At 43.4% G+C, this 19,682-nt stretch overlaps 1 protein-coding gene and 1 long non-coding RNA gene across 2 annotated transcripts; both read left to right on the top strand.

Moving 5' to 3' along the window:
- Positions 1-6,779: 6,779 nt before the first annotated feature.
- On the top strand, positions 6,780-9,539 carry LOC122989783. The gene is made up of 2 exons (XR_006405157.1): positions 6,780-7,157; positions 9,467-9,539. It is a non-coding gene; the product is annotated as an uncharacterized LOC122989783 (long non-coding RNA).
- A 9,110-nt stretch (positions 9,540-18,649) lies between these two features.
- LOC122990121 (angiogenin-like) lies at positions 18,650-19,084 on the top strand. The gene has a single exon (XM_044363241.1). It carries the CDS (start codon positions 18,650-18,652, stop codon positions 19,082-19,084), a length of 435 nt encoding a protein of 144 aa, XP_044219176.1.
- Positions 19,085-19,682: the final 598 nt, after the last annotated feature.

Raw genomic sequence — 19,682 nt, 5'->3', positions numbered from 1 at the left:
ACAGCATTGTATGGTAACACTGGTTGACCCATAGATGCCTTAATGACATTCAACATACAAATGTTATCTTTACCAGACTGGTCTACTCCCAAAAATAAGTAAATCAGGAGGCGTATTACAATATGGATAACACCCATTCACTGTCATCAGAGCCTCCTGAAACAGGCAACAGGCATTCTGAGCAGGAAAATGGCTAAAAATGTAGATTTCAGGTACTCCAGTGTGTAACTAAGTGTCTACAGCCATGCTAGTGGCTCTGTGAGACTGTACTTAGGAACAACATTGCTTTGCATGCTGATGTTAAGCAGGTTTATTATTGTCACCATCTTAGTTTAGAAATGTCGTAAGATATTTAACTACTCATTTAATAAACCAAAGATATTGGACAAACTGAAATTTTGACCTGATGGTGGCATTAGAAGAAAGATTAGGGTAACACCAGTGTATTTCCAATTCATCTTGAGGGGGACGTGAATGTTTGTGCCAAATTGAATGGCAATAGTTGCTGAATCATTTCACTTAAAGCCATTAATGCCAACCTCATGGTAGCACTAGAGGAAAAATCAGGGGATCACCAACGTCAGTAAGGATCATGAATGTTTTCAAAAGTCATGGTAATCCATCTAATAGTTTTTGAAATATCTCAGTCTGGACTGAAGTGATGGACCAACCAACAAAACAACATTGCCATCCCTCAAGTCATGCCGCTAGAATGGCTAAAAGTATTGCTTTTCCTGCCTTTTCTCCACCAGGAAATCATGAGGATCCAGTTTGTCTGTTTGCTGCTGGTGCTGCTCTCTGCCGCTGTGCTCTCTCGGAAAGGAAAAATCAACAATCGATTCAACAAGTTCAAAGTCCAGCATGTCATTGACCACATGACTGTCGACGAGTGTGATGATGTGATACAAAAAAGGAAAATCTCCACTAAAAAACTGTGTAAGAAGACCAACACCTTCATCCAAGCTAACATCGACACAGTCAAAACAGTCTGTGCGGGTAATGGAAAGCCATATAAGAAACAGACCTTAAGCCTTGAACAATTTGACATTGTTGTCTGTAAACTGAAAAAGAGTGCCAAGTCTCAAGGGTGTCATTACAATGGTGAAGCCTTGAACCGGAAAATAATAATCAAATGTGAAAAAGGCTTTCCTGTGCACTATGGCGGAGACATTCGTTATTTTGAGAACTGATTCAACAGCTGATGTGTATTTCAATTGCTCATTAAATAAAATGCATTTAACAACTTATGTTTGTGTCTCTGTATAATGCATTCATGTGTAATAGTGGAGTGAAGTGGAGTTATGGATAGCATTAGAAATAATTTAGAATGGGAATAGTATGATTGGTGTATGATTGAATGAACTCCAGAACAGCTAATAAATACACCCCGAGGTGAGATTGTTTTGTCAGCTGCAGTTACCAAGATCAAGAAATAACTTTGCATGACGCAAATTTTATATGTTGCTCCAAAGAATACTTAATTTTCTCCACTCCCAAAACATTTGACTTTAATGCATTTTGCTAAATTATATTTATCTTTTTAGTTTTATTTCACAATAAACATTAAACTTCTGTTATTAAAACTGAGGGAAAAACTCAACAAAACCCCACTTATCTGCATTCAAAGCATAGAAACATTGTGAGTCTACATGGTTCTGGGTCTGATGTGTACTACCAAAACACACAGCCACCCCACAGTGGTCCTCATGGAATTTAATAGGATGCATTTTGGTACATCAGCCAAGAGGGTTTGACATTCATGCTGCAAAGATTCTGCCTCAGTATAGTGCTATAACACTGGGAACATCTCTATGGGTCAATTATATACTGTAAATTAAAGTAATTAGTGTATTACATGAAACATGTGGTGTTGTGTGTTGTCTGTTACACTCTGTCTACACAGAGCTCTGTTAGAGGTATCTGCCTATGTTCATCTTAATTTTTAAAGAGAAGAAGAGTTTAACAGTTTTCTGTATATTTGGCCACAACAGCCAAAAGCTGTCAGGTATTTTGTTTTTCCCATATACTCAAATCAAACACGAGCACATTCATTTAATGCACTCCATTTTGTGCATTAAAATATTGTCAGTATCATTTAGTTTCATTAAAATTAACAAAAAGATTTTAAAAATATTCATTAAATATAATGATGAAAATATATCTATTTCCATCTTTCAAATCTCACAGCACTGTGCAAAAGTTGTCTGCCTAACATCGTGGGAAAGAAGCAAAACCACGTGCAGCAGCTACACTGACACATAAAAGCTGTGGCTGGCCATTTCTTAGTAACTGACCAAACATCGAAAGACTTATGACTCAGAGCAGGTATGACCAGTGTTCCACAGGATGTAGCAGGTTAGACATGCAAAAGAAGAGTAACCACTAATGTTCTCAACTTGTAGTTGTGGACCAGATCTTAACAATAAGTGATGCATGAAGCCACCTCTAAAGAAACTCTTTAGAAAGCTTTAAACCATTACACAAACTCCTCTGAAATGCTATTTCTTGCCTCCACATCAGGCAAGAGGGTTAATGACTTCTATACTCTCTATAGAAGTGATGCTACATAATGCTACATGCATGATTAGAGGTGGCATACTGAAGCAGACTCTGTCCATTTGTATGGTGTTTGTCCCCCACCAGGGGCCATATCCACGACCTCATGGTTTTTGATTGCCTGTGTTCCGGTATCTATTTACGCGAATCTGGTACCTCTCCTGGTATAAAAACAAAAACAATAAAATAAAATAAAATAATATATATATTTTAATTTACAGACCAATTTTCATGCAATTTCACATTTTTTATTAGATAACATTTATTATTTAAAAGAAGTTTAACAATCAATATTATTTCTTAACCTTAGTTCTTACAAGGTAGGTTGAGTGGGGAAATGTTTTCTCTCTTCCAATGATTGTATGTAGGGTTTCCCCTCAGAAGCTGATGAAGTGGTTCCACCAAATTTTAAAGGCCTTAAGATGTTCAAATTTGATGTGTTAACAGGGTATTTTCTATCATTAAGATGTACAAATTTGACGTATTAATGCAAACCCTGAACTTAATGTTTTGGTCCAGTCCGCATTCCATACACGTCATTCAGGCCTACAGAGAATACAGAGATTCAGATGTAAAAGACAGTCGTTATGAACTGAAGGAGCTATTTGTTGCTGTCAATAGCATTCTTATATAAAGTGCTGAGTATGAGCATGGATTTTCTCAAATTAACTTGATTTGCACCCAAAACCATGCTTCTCTGCACACACCCACCATATCAAATTTACTCTTTCTTAATCTTGAAGTCACCAAAGATGGTGGTGCACACTGTTGCAGCAGCTCCAAGCTCTCCTCTGCACAGTGTGTTTTTATTACATCTTTCTCTTATATGTTTAGTTCTACATGGATATCGGTCAATCGCTGTATAGTACAGCCGATAAGAACTCTTGAATATTTACCATACGAACAGAGATGTTGTGGAGTTCCCATAGAATTTTCTCACTCCACTGGAGATCACCGCCAGGACCCTGGGCTCACCTGGAAACTAACCCTGGACAGGAGGCATCGTAGACGGCATAAAGAGTGGGAGCAGAAGCCTGGAAAGCAAGCTGGGCTAGGGCTAGACTAAAGACTGCACCATTCAAACTATCGCTTCCCACTATCTTCCCAATATACAAATGTCCGATCCATCTCAAACAAAATGGACGAGATCAGACTGAGACTCGCAGCACATAAGGATTTATCAGACTGTTGCACAATGATATTCACAGAAACATGGCTGGATCATAACACTCCTGATGAAGCTATGGAGCTGGCAGGCCGGACTGTCTATACAGCTGATAGAAAACACCATTCTGGTAAGAAATCTTATGCATCTATATCAACAACGCTTGGTGCACAAACTCTGTCATCAACAACAGACATTGCTGTCCCAATCTGGAATATTTATTGCTAAAATGCAGGCCTTTTCACCTACAGAGAGAATTCTCCATTCTCTACATCATGGCAGTCTATATACCACCAAAAGCTAACATCACGCTAGCACTAACAGAACTGCATGATGTTATCAATAAATAACTTTGTCTTGCTGCTCATTCTGATGGAGTGTTTATTGCTGCTGGCGATTTCAATCAAGCCAACCTTAAGACAGTTTTCCCCAAGTTTAGCCGGTATGTGAATTGCAAACACCTTAGGCCAGGTTTATACCAACCTCACAGGGGCATATAAGGCATACCCTTGCCCCCACCTGGGACTTTCTGACCACCTGGCCTTATTTCATCCTCATTTCATGTCCTCATTTCAGCCTACAAACCAATAATACAAACATAAAAAACAACTGTCAAAACAGTGAGTGTGGCCCATGGCAGCTAACTTCCAGCTCCAGGACTGTTTTGCGAGTACAGATTGGAATATGTTTGCACATATAGCATTATCACAGGACACAGGAATTAGTATAGAGGAATATACCGCCACTGTCATGGATTATATCAAATACTTTGTGGACGATGTCACCAGCCATGAAGACATTTGTGTATTCCTGAATCAAAAGCGATGTCTGATGTCTGCTCAGGGCTCGGGATGCCGCCTATAGATCCAAAGATGCAGCACTGTACAGCAAAGCCAGGAGAAACCACAGAAAGGCATCAATGCTGCTAAGAACAAACATGAACAACAAATTGAGACATTTTTCAACAATGCCAACAACCCACAACGTGTGTGCAAGGGGATTAGGTCCATCACAAACTACAAAGGGAAGACCTCCCACCTTGTAAACAGTGAGGCAGCACTAGCAAAGCAAATAGATCATCGGACGATACTATTTACACTGCTCTCCATACAGTTCTGGAGCATGTGGAACAACCCAACACCTATGCTAGGATGCTCTTTATCAACCATAGTCCAGCTTTTAATACTACACAATAGGCTGGTCACCAAACTACACATTCTGGAACTCAATGCACACACCTGTAACTGGATTTTAGACTTCTTGACTGCCCAGATGGTCAGACTGGACAAGTACACCTCATCTACCCTGACCCTGAACACAGGAGTACTACTCCTCTACACCCTCTTCACACATGACTGTGTCCCCGCTTACTCTACCAACTCCATTGTAAAGTTTGTGGATGACACTACAGTCATTGGATTGATAACAAAGAATGATGAAACACTATACAGAGAAGAGGTGCAGAGACTGTACACATAGTGCAATAATCACAACCTGTCACTCAATATCAAAAAAACCAAGGAAGTGATCGTTTACGACAGGAAAGCAAAAAAGGACACGCCCAACTCCACAGAAATAGAGACACTGTGGAAAAGGTCACATGCTTTAAGTTTTTGGAGGTGCACATTACAGAGGAGCTCAGCTGGATCACCCACACCTCTGTGATAGTAGGGAAAGCCCAGCAGCACCTCTACTATCTAGGATATTAAAGAGAACTAGTCTACACCAAAAACTACTTGTAAACTTTTACAGTGCTATTGAGAGCATACTGACATACTGCATGACAATTTGGTATGTCAACTGCAATCACGCCGAATTAAAATTTCTCCAGCGGATAGTGAACAAAGCACAAGATTTTATCGGGACACATCTATCGGACTTGGACTCAATCTACACCTTACGATGCCTGCAGGTGGGAATCATCCCACCTGAGTCATCACCTGTTCAACCTCTTGCCATTTGGAAGGAGATTCAGAAACATTGCAGCTCGGACTTCCAGAAAGAAAAACAATTTCTTTCCCACAGTTGTGGCCCCACTAAACAATGCTGCTTCTATCCCTATCCCCCCGTGTGCAATAACTGGAGCAAGCCCAGTGCTTTTATATACTTTTTTAATGCACTACACGTACCCTGGGTTTGCAATAACTGGAGCACAAGCCCAGTACTTTAATATACTTTGCACTTTATGTATTTTATGTAACAGTCTAATGTTTTAATGTTTTTATGTCCTTTTATTACTTTTTTATTTTGTTACATGTTCTACACACTTAGAGGGTTCTGCAATTTCGTTGTCTTGAACAATGACAATAAAGCCACATGCAGCAGCTACACTGACACACAAAAGCTGTGCCTGGCAATTTCTGACCAAACACTGAAAGGCTTATGACTCAGAAAAGCCATGACCAGTATTTGACAGCATGTGAGAAAGGTTAGGTTAGACGTGCAAAAAAGAGGCGCTACTAATGTTCTCAACGCGTGGTTTTGGGCTAGGAGGTTTGGTGGTTATGATCAGTGTCACACACTAAGCCACCTCTAAAGAAAGTCTTCAGAGAGTTTTAAACCATCAAACAAAGCCGTCTGAAATGCTGTTTCTTGCATCCACATCACGCAAGAGGGTTAATGACTTCTGTACTCTCTTGGTCTATTGATTTTACATGATGCTACATGCATGATCAGAGGTGGTATACTGAAGCAGACCCTGTCCATTTGTATGGTGTTTGTTCTCCACCAGGGGCCATATCCGGGACCTTGTGGTTTTTGACTGCCTGTGTTCCAGTACCTATTTCTCATCTCATGGTCTAAAAACGATAATAATAACATCAAATAAAATGAAAAAAATATATGCTTTAATTTACAGACCAATTTTAAAGCAATTTCATGCTCTTCATTAGTTAAGACTTATTCTTAAAAAATTGGGAGATCTAACTGTTGGTGCAAGTGAGTGCACTGAGCGAAAAATTGTTGCATAACAAGGCCAATGTCATGTACACAGACAAAAAAAAAAAAAAAAAAAGCCAAAACCTGCTGCAGTCAGACCACTGAAGCATAGAGCATCAGAAGTGTGCAACTGCAAAGTAGAAGTGTCAAAAAGAAATTAAATTTGCTATCTTTTTTCAAAACAAAAGTAGTCTCATGATGTTTCTAAATGAGTCAGGATGGCCACAATGACACACGGGGGCGGTTGCAGTGGTAATGCTAGCGAGCAAGAGCAGCTGCAGGAGGCTACCACAGCAGCAGCTAGCCAGAGTCACTGACAGGAGCAAGAGGATAGGCCAGTGCGCTACACTGAACTCAGCCAGAGGGGAAACGCACAGTACTGGCCCGAGGACACAATATATGGAGAGACTGAAATTGAATTGCTGTGTCAGTGCTTTGACATTGACAGCCTGTGTGTAGGGAGCGCAGATTGGACCAAAATGTCTAGGACTTTACAACAGTAAGATACAGATTAAGGTTTGTTAAGGTGTTATTCAATGTGGCCTATGAAACTTTAATAAATTGAAGAATCCAGCAAGCGCAGGTATACCTATATGGAAAAAAATACATTTGAAAATGCCAAGTAGCTCCAAGCATTTAACATTTGCTATTTTTGTCTGGTTGTTGCAGGTCATGTAAGCACTTTTTAAAATATTTTTGTGAATGAATCATGAATTTAAAATGGATACTGTACTGTTGAGTACAAGCTGAGTCATGTAACATTAGCTCGCTAATGGGCAGCAGGGGTTAGCTGCTTAAATGATCAGCCTGGTTAACGCCTAACATTAGAGCTTGCAGTATAGCACGCAGTTAACGTTAGCTTGACTATTACCTCAACTAACCATCTGTGGTGTAGAGACTGGCTTAATCACTGTCCGGAAATGTGCATTTTACTGGTTAAAGTCACTTTAATGAAGTCTCTACACTCTCTTTGTTTACAGTCCATGTAAAGCAATAATAAATATGTATTATGAGATTGTCACACCACAGAAAAAATGTGTAATTAACCAATCAGCCAAATCGTAATGTCAAATTGTTGTTTTTTTCAAGGGAAGGGCACCAAAGTTCGGCGCACTTAATGCTATTCACTTCTCTGCTGAAAAGTCTTTGGTGGCTTTATTGTGGCCATCACCCTTGCCTCTCACGCCACGCTTTTTGGTGAAGTGCTGCCCGGCAAATGCTCTCCCTCTGGCTGGGGACCAGCTGCACAGCCGGTGCAGAAGCGGAAGTTGCTGGCAGCTTCCCCTGTTAATGGATGATTCAGCTGGGTTTAAAATAACTCCTTGAGCACTAATGTTGACTGAAAATGGCCCCATTCACCGGTAACAATGGATTATCCGAAGTGAATCCCAGTTGTCTCTGATGAAAGGTGTTTACACCAGGTGTAAAAATAGTAACTATGAGTGCAATGCGCTCTAGTTTATATAGTGTTGGAGGGGTCATGCTAGTAACCCCTCAATGTCATTGAGCCACCATTTCAGGCCAGCCCAAAAAAATCCTGAACACAGAAATGGTGAAAAACAGTTTAACGCTGTAACTCCGCAATTCAGCACTACATACAGACAGGTGACAAATTAAGGGAAAAATAGGTCCGAATTCTTGACCCCTACAGTGAGGGGATCCGGAGGCACTGTTATGCTTTGGGGGGCAATCTACTGGCATGGTTTGGATCCCCTTGTCCTCTTTGAGGGAAGGATCACTGCAAATCAATACAAAGTTGTTCTGAGTGATCACCTTTATTGTATGATGAAACATTCCTATCCTGATGGGAGTGGTCTCTTCAAGGACGACAATGTCCCAATTCATAGGCCTTGAGGGGTCACTGAATGGTTTGATGAGTATGAAAATGATGTGAATCATATGCTATGACCTTCCCAGTCAACAGATCTCAACCCAATTGAACACCTATGGGAGATTTTGAACTGACATGTTAGACACCGCTCTCCACCACCATCATCAAAACACCAAATGAGGGAATATCTTTTTGAAGAATGGTGTTCATTTCTCCAGTAGAGTTGCAGAGACTTGTAGAATCAATGCCAAGGCTGAGGAGCACCATGAGATCTGGTGACTGTGAAGGCTGTAGTGTATGATTCACATCATTTTCATACTCATCAAACCATTCAGTGACCCCTCATGCCCTGTGGATTGGTACATTGTCATCCTGGAAGAGACCAGTCCCATCAGGATAGAAATGTTTCATCACAGGATGAAGGCGATCACTCAGAACAACTTTGTATTCATTTTCAGTGACCCTTTCCTCTAAGTGGACCCAAACCATGCCAGCAAAATGCCCCCCACAGAATAGCAGAGCCACCAGATCCCCTCACTGTAGGGGTCAAGCACTCAGACCTGTACCGGTTTGTCGTTTAAAGTCACTTGTTTGTAGTTCACAGTCTTTTCACATGTTTTCAGCAATTATTTTCTAACATGTATAATGTGTTAAATAGAAGTCTCTTGTTTTCTTTTACACTAACTTTAAATTTAAAATATGTTATTAATCAGGAAGGGATCCAGCTTAATTCGACATATTAATGATATAATTTGCAACTAATTTAATATAGTTTCAGCTGTCAGAGTTGCTCTGCTCCCATGTAACTGAATAGATATTTTAAGTAGAGCTGTTTCTGGCTAAATTACCCCAAGACAGCGATGCCTATTATCACAGATCACTAACACAATGCACACATGTACAGATGATCAAGGTTAATGGTTTTATTTTAGTTGTTTTTGTCATATTAACTGTGTGTCTCTCTTCTTTTCTTTCAGTTCTCTAGATTCAGACACTACAGCAGCACCCCTGAACAGAGCAGTTGAACAGCGACTCTCAGTGGCAGACTGGTACAACTGTAGCTGCATTTTTTTAAAATAAAAACAATAACAGAGAGCAAAATCACAATTCTTTTTGTTTTTATTTCACACTTGCTATGGCAATGAAACACAGGTTTCCTGTGCAAATAAAGCCTGTAAAGCTCCTTTGAACTGAACACTGAATTGATAGAGAAGGAATACAGGATTGAGCACAAATGTCCCTGTCTGGTTCTTGGTTTCTAGCACAGATTTTCTCTCTTTTCCACAAGAGTACTTTGTAGGTTTAAATTGCTGGGGTCAATTTGACCCCAAACATAAAAGATGACTGTTTATTTGAGTAATATTTTATTAATAGCTGGGTTAATTTTGATTTTGACACAACAAAAGATGCAATAAAAGTGCTAAAGATCACTGTCTTTCATCCATAGTTCACAGGGTCTCATAGGCATAGCCTATTCACATTGTTTAATAAATTGTTTATAATTGTTTGATAAATAAATTTGATTTAAACATTACATAAAACATTTAAAAGAACTGGCAACCTTTTAAAGACTCACTGATTTAAATTTATATGAAGTTTATAGACTTATAAACAAAGTTCGGGAACCAAAGACCACGCCTTGTACGCAACTCATTTCCGCACTACAGGGTATTTAAACACACCATATCCGCTCCTCTTCCCTTCGTCTCAGCTTGCAAGCACCCTGTGACACACCAGCATAAATTTAAAAAACTTCTTACTCACATCATGGACCTCGAACTGCTCCTCAACGCCTCGGACGAGGACTTGTTCGAAGTCCCGGAGTCCCCCGGCGTCCGATCTTTCCGGCAGCCTCGCCTGCGCTCCTCGGTTTCCCTCATCCCGGCCTCTCGGCCCTCATCATCCGTCGACGACGGTATCGTCGAGCCCTTGATCCCCAGCGGCTCCAGGGGAAGGTCCCGTACTCGGTGTCCGAAGGAAGCTACTCATTCCCGACGCTCACTCCAGCCTCGCTCGAGATCCCGGAGCCCGCCCAAGAGGAGCAGCCACCGCGCGCAGCGCTCTCCTCGCCACCAGCGTACCGACCGCTCCTCGGCCCCAAACATGTCCGAGTGGACCGTCGCTCGCTTAAAGCATTTCCTCAGCCAAAATAACATTCCCTTCCACCGCACCGACAACAAGGCAAGACTGTTTCAATTATACACGAATTCCCTGCAGGACACCACTCTCTCCCGTCCATCTTCCCACGGTCTTCCGGGTTCCCGGCGTCGCGCGCGCGACGACGCCCGTGACGTCACGGCTCGTCGCTCCGCCAGACGCACACCCTCCTCCTCAGCAACCTCAGCCTCTCCAGTACAGTCCGTCTCTAACCCTATGCAGGCCCTCTCTGCTCCACAGCCATTTCCTCCTCCTACTTTCTCTTCAGCCGCACTTACATCGCACGCATATACATCCCACCACCCCAGCATCCCTTCCTACTCTCTGGCACCTATCTCTGCTGCCCCTTCCCTCCCGGCCATCTCAGCCGCTCCTCCACCCGCACCAACCTCGGCAGCCGGTCAGACAGCACAAACAACAGCGGGCCCCAACAGCTCCACGAGTTATACCCAACCTTTTCCCCCCCTTTCTTCTTTTCATCCTCCCTGCCTCCTCCCCTACCCCCCTCCTCCCCACCACCCGCACTCTAGCATTACCTGTACTACAGCACCTGCACCTCCTTATCCAACCGCCTCACACACGGCCAGCTTCGGCCTTTTCCCGGCCCTCGCACCTCCTTCCAGCAGCTACACCCTGGCCACCGCCCAGCCACCAGTGCGCCCCCCAGCATCCGCCCGGCCCTCCCCTGTGTCTCCCACCCTCAGGCAGCAGATTCTAACCGGTAATTACATTGATCTCGCTCAACTCATTCACCCTACATCAATCAATCCTCACATCCCTAGGGAACTGCTCACCTCATTCGGCCTCTTAGAACTTAAACAGCCACTTCCTGCCCGCTCCAAGGACCTCACAGTCGCCGAGTTCGCTTTTGCTTTCTCTCTGTATAGGGACATAATTTGTTCAGCCTTCCCCGACCGCAGGTCCGAGCTCGATGACTACTTGTCATTAATTCTCGACCTGGCCTTGCGTTTCGGCGGTAACGGTTTCTATACCTACCATATCCTCTTCGCCTCCCAAGCCGCCGGTCGCCTCCAACAGTTTAACCAGGGCACGTACTGGGGAACACTGGACCACGAGCTATATTGCCGAGTTTTCGCAGCCCGCGCTTCTCTGCACTGCGAAACGTGTGGCGCCCCTTCCCATCCCGCCGCAGCATGCACCCTCTCCGCCCCCCTGCGCCACGCCTCCGTAACAGACAAACGAAGTCCAGCCATGCCATACCACTTGCCATCGGCAGCTCCCCCACCATCCATCACCCCCAAACCTGCCTTAGATCACCCGTCCATCCTCGGCCCCCTCCCCAAAGGCACGGACAGGAGAGGGAGACCTGTCCTCTACCAGGGAGGACGGATGATCTGCAATAACTTCAATGACCTCGGCTGCAGCTCCTCCAGCTGCAAATTCCTCCACACTTGTTCTTTCTGCGGGGGAGCCCACGCCAGAGTCACATGCCCACACAACCCGACAAAGCAACAGCTGTAGTCAGGGCGGACATCACAAGTGCCTTCAAAGTCCTCCCCATCCACCCTGACTACTGGCACCTCTTCAGGGTCTCCTGGAAGGGCGCACACTATTTTGCCGTGCGTCTAAGAGCAGCCCAAAAAAAAAAAAAAAAAAAAAAAAAAAAAAAAAAAATTAATTAATTATAAACTCCCGTACGTCATCCACCTACTTGATGACTTCCTCACGGTCACGCCACCATCTTCGCCCCCGTCATACGGTCTCGCCACAATGATTTCCGCATTCACTGATCTTGGCGTTCCCCTATCTCCAGAGAAAACAGAAGGCCCAAGCACATCCTTGGAATTCCTCGGCATCACCCTCAACTCCATTACACTCCAAGCATCTCTGCCCACTGAGAAACTCCACCGCATTTCTCTACTCATTCAAAACTTTCTCACAGCCACCACATGTACCAAACATCAATTACACTCTCTGCTGGGCCTTTTCAACTACGCCACCTGCATCATCCCTCAGGGCCGATCCTTCTTGTCACACCCTCTCTCCATAGCCACCGCCGTCCCATCCATCCACAACCACGTCACGCTAGACAGCGCGTGCAAGATGGAACAAAAAATGTGGCACCAGTTCCTCTCTTCCTGGAACGGCATCTCCTTCTTTTACGACGACCACGTCACAGATGCCAATGACATCCAGCTATACACCGACGCCGCCCCTTCAGTCGGCTTTGGCGGTTACTACGGCAGCAGATGGTTCTCCGCCGAATGGCCACCCGACTTCTCTTCCCTGGCCCCTTCCTCCACCATTTCGGAAATGTACCCGATTATCATTGCCGCCATCCTTTGGGGGCATGAGTGGTCCAAAAAGACCATCGCCATCCACTCTGACAACAGTGCCGTTGTCGACATCCTCAACAAAGGCCGGTCACACAATCTGGACATCATGCAGTTCGTGCGCAAGCTCACATTGGTTTCAGCCCAGCACCAGTTCATTATCCGAGCACTCCACATTCCAGGCCACAAAAACGCAATCGCTGATTCACTCTCTCGTTTCCTTTTTCAGAAATTCAGACAACTAGCTCCAGCCTCCAACCCTTTTCCAACTCCAGTCCCACCGTTTTCAGCTACAATCTACAACTGAACCCGCAACTGGAACAACTGGTCACCATTTCACGGGACAACATCATCAACAGCGTCGCCCCTCGAACACTATCTTCGTACCTCACCGGCTGGAATTCCTTCAAAGCCTTTCACGTCTCCCACGGACTCCCGTTCCCTTCACTGGACATTCTTAACCTCTCCTGCTTCATTACATTCTCCCACACTCAACTCAAGATCAAGTCTTCCACCATACAGACCTACCTCAGCGGAATCAATTTCTTTGTCAAATTGATTTCCGGAGCACCATGCCCAGCCTTGTCCCACTCTCATATTAATATGCTGATCAAAGGTCTCCGAAAGGCGGAACCGCACCCCGCACCAAAACGTTCACCCCTCACGTCGGACCTTCTGGTCCGATGCATTCACACACTCCGCACAGGCTACTTGTCTCCTCACATAGACAAAACCCTAGAGTCCATGTTTTTACTATCCTTTTTTGGCTTCCTACGCTGCTCAGAAATCACAGCTCCTTCCTACTCCTTTGATCCAGCACTACACGCCACATTGTCCGACATCTCTTTCCACTCTTCAGATACACTCATCTACTACCTCAAACGCAGCAAGACCAACCAGTCGGGCCAACCTCAACCCATCTACCTTTTCCGCCTAGATTCATACATAAGTCCTTACGAACCCATCCACGAGTACATCAACACAAGACTAGCCAACCGAGCTTCCTCTCAAGACCCTCTGTTCATCACGGAAACGGGAAGGGTAGAAACACGTTTTTGGTTCCATCACCACATGCGCTCAGTACTCGCCAGATCCGGAATACCCCCAGACCAGTTCTCAGGACACTCTTTCCGCATCGGAGCCGCTTCCACCGCCTCTAGACAAGGCATTCCCGACAACATCATCAAAATCCTCGGCCGTTGGTCATCCCCCGCCTATCATACCTACATCCATCACGACCTGGATAACATTAAGCAATCCCATTCTCGCCTCTCCGGTTGAAGTCTCTTTGGGGGGCCTCGTACAGATGCCGGATCATCGAGACAGCACCCCCACCCTGAGTCTCAACCCCCTGTTCCCACTTACCTCCCCGACGTCGACGCCTCTCCTCCTTTCATCTATCACTCTCCTATCCACTCCCTCCTTCCCCTCTTTCCCGCCTGCTCTTCTTTCTCCCCATCCCTCGACCCTCATCCCATTCGACCCCTACCCCCTCATCCCGCATCCCACGACCTCGAACCCCCACCCCCGCATCCTCACACCCCCGACCCTCTCCCTTCCCCCATCCAACCTTCCCTCTCCAACCATCCCTCTAACTATCCTTCCTCCTTTTCACCCTGCCTTCCATCACACTCCCAATAAACCATTAAATCCATATTCTAGAAGGAGTGGTCTTGGTTAGTGAAATGAAGTTTATAGACTTATAAACAAAGTTCGGGAACCAAAGACCACGCCTTGTACGCAACTCATTTCCGCACTACAGGGTATTTAAACACACCATATCCGCTCCTCTTCCCTTCGTCTCAGCTTGCAAGTCCCTCCCACCCGACCCCTCCGCTAACTTTCCTCTCTTCTCTGCTCAAACACAGGAACAGGGGGCCTCGTACAGATGCCGGATCATCGAGACAGCACCCCCACCCTGAGTCTCAACCCCCTGTTCCCACTTACCTCCCCGACGTCGACGCCTCTCCTCCTTTCATCTATCACTCTCCTATCCACTCCCTCCTTCCCCTCTTTCCCGCCTGCTCTTCTTTCTCCCCATCCCTCGACCCTCATCCCATTCGACCCCTACCCCCTCATCCCGCATCCCACGACCTCGAACCCCCACCCCCGCATCCTCACACCCCCGACCCTCTCCCTTCCCCCATCCAACCTTCCCTCTCCAACCATCCCTCTAACTATCCTTCCTCCTTTTCACCCTGCCTTCCATCACACTCCCAATAAACCATTAAATCCATATTCTAGAAGGAGTGGTCTTGGTTAGTGAAATTGGCCCATTTTTAAAATCTATGTATATTTTTTTAAATCGTGTGCTACTTCACGGGAAAAAAACGACAAGAAGACCAACTTCTGCTGCTAAGGTCACGTGATTTCCTGGCAATTGCAGAGGTAGAGGTCCAAGATGTCTGCCTCTGTGTTCGCTATTTTGTCTGCAGCTAAGTAATCTTGGGGTGTTTTGGACAACTGGATATGGTAAGCATACATTTGTCTTTTAATAGGCTGCTGTTTCATGTGGTTTAATTGGGCTGCTGTGCCAATCTTTGAATACTAATGGAATTTTAGAAAGCTTTGTGTGATTCTTTATTGTGAACTGTGAGGTATTATTGCCTTACTATTTTACACCTGTTGTGAAATGAATTGCTCACTGCAAGTGCTGTAAGCCCCACAGTTAAGCATGCGGTGTTGGGGGCATTTACCTGTGTTGTCCAGAGTAGCCTAAAATAATTTTAAACTATTGCCATAACATTTATATCATGCAAATTATTTGAAATTGAGGCCTGTAAGCCCCACAGCTTAATAAGCGGGCATTTGTGTACATTGCTTGTTCTTTTCAGCTCTCATGCACTTTGCGTTCCGGCACCACCTGATTTACAAATTAAGCACAAGTACTGGGACCTGATATCAGCAAGATGTGCAAGAAGGAAAGAGTTAGTCTAAAGTTGACCTGAGTGTGATGTCAGAGGAATGGCCACTGTGTGAATAGGGTATATTCATTAATAAAAAAGAACAAAAAACTTTATGCCTCATCAATGCAGTCAATTCCACAAGCATTCTTTATTCAGTGTTAGTTTCCATATGATGAGTGTCAGTTGCCATTCTGCCATTTATAGAGCAATCAACATACATCTACTCCAAGTGCCCACTGCCTCTACTCCCACCTCCTTCTTCTCAGACCACAGTGTGACCCTGTGGTTTAAATGGGCTAGAAAAACTTCCATCCCCTATTTGTTAAATCAAGAAACCATCTGCTTCCTACCAGAAGATGGCAGCAGTGTATAGTCAGAGAGGATTATCATATACAGAGCAACACAACAATTTTACATTTTACAATTTTATATTTTACAACATATATTTTAGCATAGATGGACCAATGGATTCAAAGTGCACACCCTGCAAATTAGATGAAGTCCTCTTTCATCCTTACTTTGTTAAGTAAAGATGAGGATTACAGTTGTTGACATCATTAACAAAAGCCAAAGCAATTTTCATTCACTCACCACTTCATATTCCATGCTGAACACATTCCTGGTCGTCATAACGTTATTGCAGGCTCGCCAACCACACTAGCAATCAACTCTTTGTACTCCATTTCAAACTAGATTCATATCTAAGTCTTTACAAGCTTGTATGTTACATACAAATCCAAAAATCTCAAAATGCTTCCTCATTCGACCCATCCTACATTACAGAGTCCGGTCATGTTACAACTTGATTCTGGTTCCATTCACACCGTCAGCAAGTCCTTATCATGTCCAGTCATGTCCGATTTGTTTTCCGGTCACTCATTCTCGGAGGAGCCACGTCTGCCTCAAGCTGAGGAGTCCCAGAACATCTGGGAACTTTGGTCCTTCCAAGTTTACCAGTCATACATTCCCTCCAACCTGCAATGCTCAGTTATCACTGAATTCCCATGAAGGTTTTTTGGGGTCCGCTGAGCCTGGGAGCTGCAGTGTATCCTGACGAATCACCACACTGCAGCCCAAGTTCATAATTAGTAAATGATCATTCACATTTCATTGAGTTTGTGGCCCTTGCTCGTGAATACAACTTTTATTTGGCAGTGTGCAATTCTCTGAAACTACTTCGAGCTTGACACAGACTGTCCCTAAGCTCACAACCACCCCAGCACAACCTAAAATACACATATTAAAAGACACAATCAAAATTCACATAAATGTAAATGCATGACGAGTTACGTTTCCTTAATTAATGTGAAGAATCACTTCTTGTCATGACCAACCATACTGCTGCATGTGTGTAGGTTTTAAAGACTTGGTTGTACTCAAATCAAGTGTCTAGAGAACATGTTGCTAATTCCTTATTACAAATTTTTTTCAAAACTGTAAAAACAGTTTTGCCTTTGCCCAGTTTAACAAACTGGCAACGTGAATTTCCTCCCCACAATGTGGTCAGGCCAAGAACCCAAAGGTCAAAACAACTGCTATAAATGATTTGACAGATTACAGAAAACATCACTGCTAACCACTGCCGCTGTGTTTGAGATACAGGTAAATATGCTTTTTATGACATAGTACGGTTTAATAGGCTATGCTGAAGACAAACCGGTTGACTAATAAATTGATTGATTTTCTATAGCTGCAAAGAAAGTAAAGAAGAGAGGACTAATAACGATTCTACCTTACTTAAAAGGTTTGCTTTTCTCATTACTCTCTCTTTATTATCCAGCTATCATGCAGGGCTTTTATCTCATGGCTGTGCTGCTTTTTAGCTTCATAGATTTCACTGAGGGTCTGCAACACATAAAAACTAAATTTATAATACAGTATTGTGTCAGTATTCACAATATATCTATGGAGCCCCTAAGATGATATTTTACTATGTATGTAGTGTGCAATAGATATTAAGATCTTTTTTTAAATTTTGAGTTTGGGGCAAAGGATGTTTTATTGTGTAGAGCAAAATGATAACATTGGTGGTGACAATGATTATTAAGCTTCAACATTCACAAATATGTATTAAATATCATTTTATTTACAAAAAGTTTGTAAACTAACAAGCTGATCACAATATGAACAATATTCAGTTATTATGACCACAGCCTCATGAAATGTATGCATATACAGTACTGTGCAAATATTTAAGGCACTAAAACTAAAGTGAAATAATGCCATGAATAGTTTTTATTTATCAGTTAACTTCATACAAAGTTCAGTAGACAGAAGAAACCTAAATGAAATCAATATTTTGTGTGAGCATGCTTTGCCTTTAAAACATTGATCCTTGATACACCTGCACACAGTTTTTCAAGATACTTGGCAGGACGGTTGTTCCTGCATCTTGGAGAAGTTACCACAGTTCTTCTGTGGATTTAGGTATCTCAGTTGCTTCTGTCTCTTCAGGTAATCCCAGACTGACTCCATGATGTTGAGATCAGGGCTCTGTAAGGGGCCAAACCATCTGTTGCAGGACTCCTTGTTCTTCTTGTCGCCAATAATAGTTCTTTATGACTCTTGGTGTATGTTTGGGGTCATTATCATGCTACAGAATAAATTTGGAACCAATCAGATGCCTCCCTGATGGTATTGCATTATGGATAAGAATCTAAGCATTTAAAGTGCCTAAAACTTTTGCACGGTACTGTACAATGTGTTAAATCAGTATGGATCTCAAAAAGAGTTTGCACAATGGCAAATTGTTTCACAGTACTCACCTACGCTGCCGTGAATTCTGTCTTTTCTTCAGAGAATCATGAGGATCCAGTTGGCTTGTTTGCTGCTGCTCTTTGCCACTGTGTGCTCTCAGGATGCAAGTGTCTCTCCCCGTTACCGAAAATTTATAGAACAGCATATATCCGGGCAGATGAGTGCTACCAGGTGTGATGATGTGATACGAAGTAGAAGCATCACCAAGACCAACAGCAATGAGTGTAAGGAGACTAATACCTTCATCCGAGCCACCACCAACATAATCAAATCTATCTGTGGGCAAGCAGGAGAGCCATATGGTGAAATGACTAAAAGCCTCCAACCCTTTGACATTGTTGTCTGTACGCTGAAAAACCAGCAAGCCAGAAAGCCCAAATGTCAGTACCGTGGTCAGGCTCGCACCAGGAGAATTGCAATCAAATGTGAACAAGGCTTTCCTGTGCACTTTGACAGAGACATTATACACTTTGACAACTGATTAAACAGCAACTGTGTGCTTCAGTATCCTGTTAAATAAAATACATTTAACAACTTACAGTTGTGTCTGTTTTACTGAATAATACAGTCTTGTTAGTGTATCTGCTTGATTGGTTTATTTTTGGCAAATAATACAGAGAGATGGAAAAATAATAACGCTAAGTGTGCAGAAGGTCATAAAAGTGAAGGAAATGGCACAAGGTTTAGGTTTATCAACAAATAATATGTCTCCACTCAAAAATGATTTAACTTAAAACGGTATTGATACTTTTACTTATCTTTTAGTGCAAGCATTAAAGCTGCACTCATCGATATTTTTTTATTAACAATAGGTCAAATGACTAGGTATATGTGAAAGAGGTTGCTGGTAGTGATGAGCCCACTCATCTGACTAGTTACCCTCAGCTCTACGGAGAGTTTTCAACTTCACTATTTTGATTCTCACTACTCTCGTCAACCTTGTTTCCAGCTGCAACACACATATGTTTTCAGTAACAAAGCCCTGATGGTCCCACTGTCCCTCATCGCTACCTCCTCAACACTAAACAGCAGACAGAAAAAAAGGAGAGTGAATACTGGACTTTGTTCATCATGCGACC

Source organism: Thunnus albacares, chromosome 10 (assembly GCF_914725855.1).
Source record: "Thunnus albacares chromosome 10, fThuAlb1.1, whole genome shotgun sequence".
Taxonomy (NCBI): Eukaryota; Metazoa; Chordata; class Actinopteri; order Scombriformes; family Scombridae; genus Thunnus; species Thunnus albacares.
Note: the sequence above shows the minus strand (reverse complement) of the source record. Positions and strands in the feature narration are given on the sequence as shown.

Bases quoted from the DNA above. Each gene is read 5' to 3' on its own strand.
- LOC122990121 (XM_044363241.1), top strand. From the start codon at position 18,650: ATGAGGATCCAGTTGGCTTGTTTGCTGCTGCTCTTTGCCACTGTGTGC.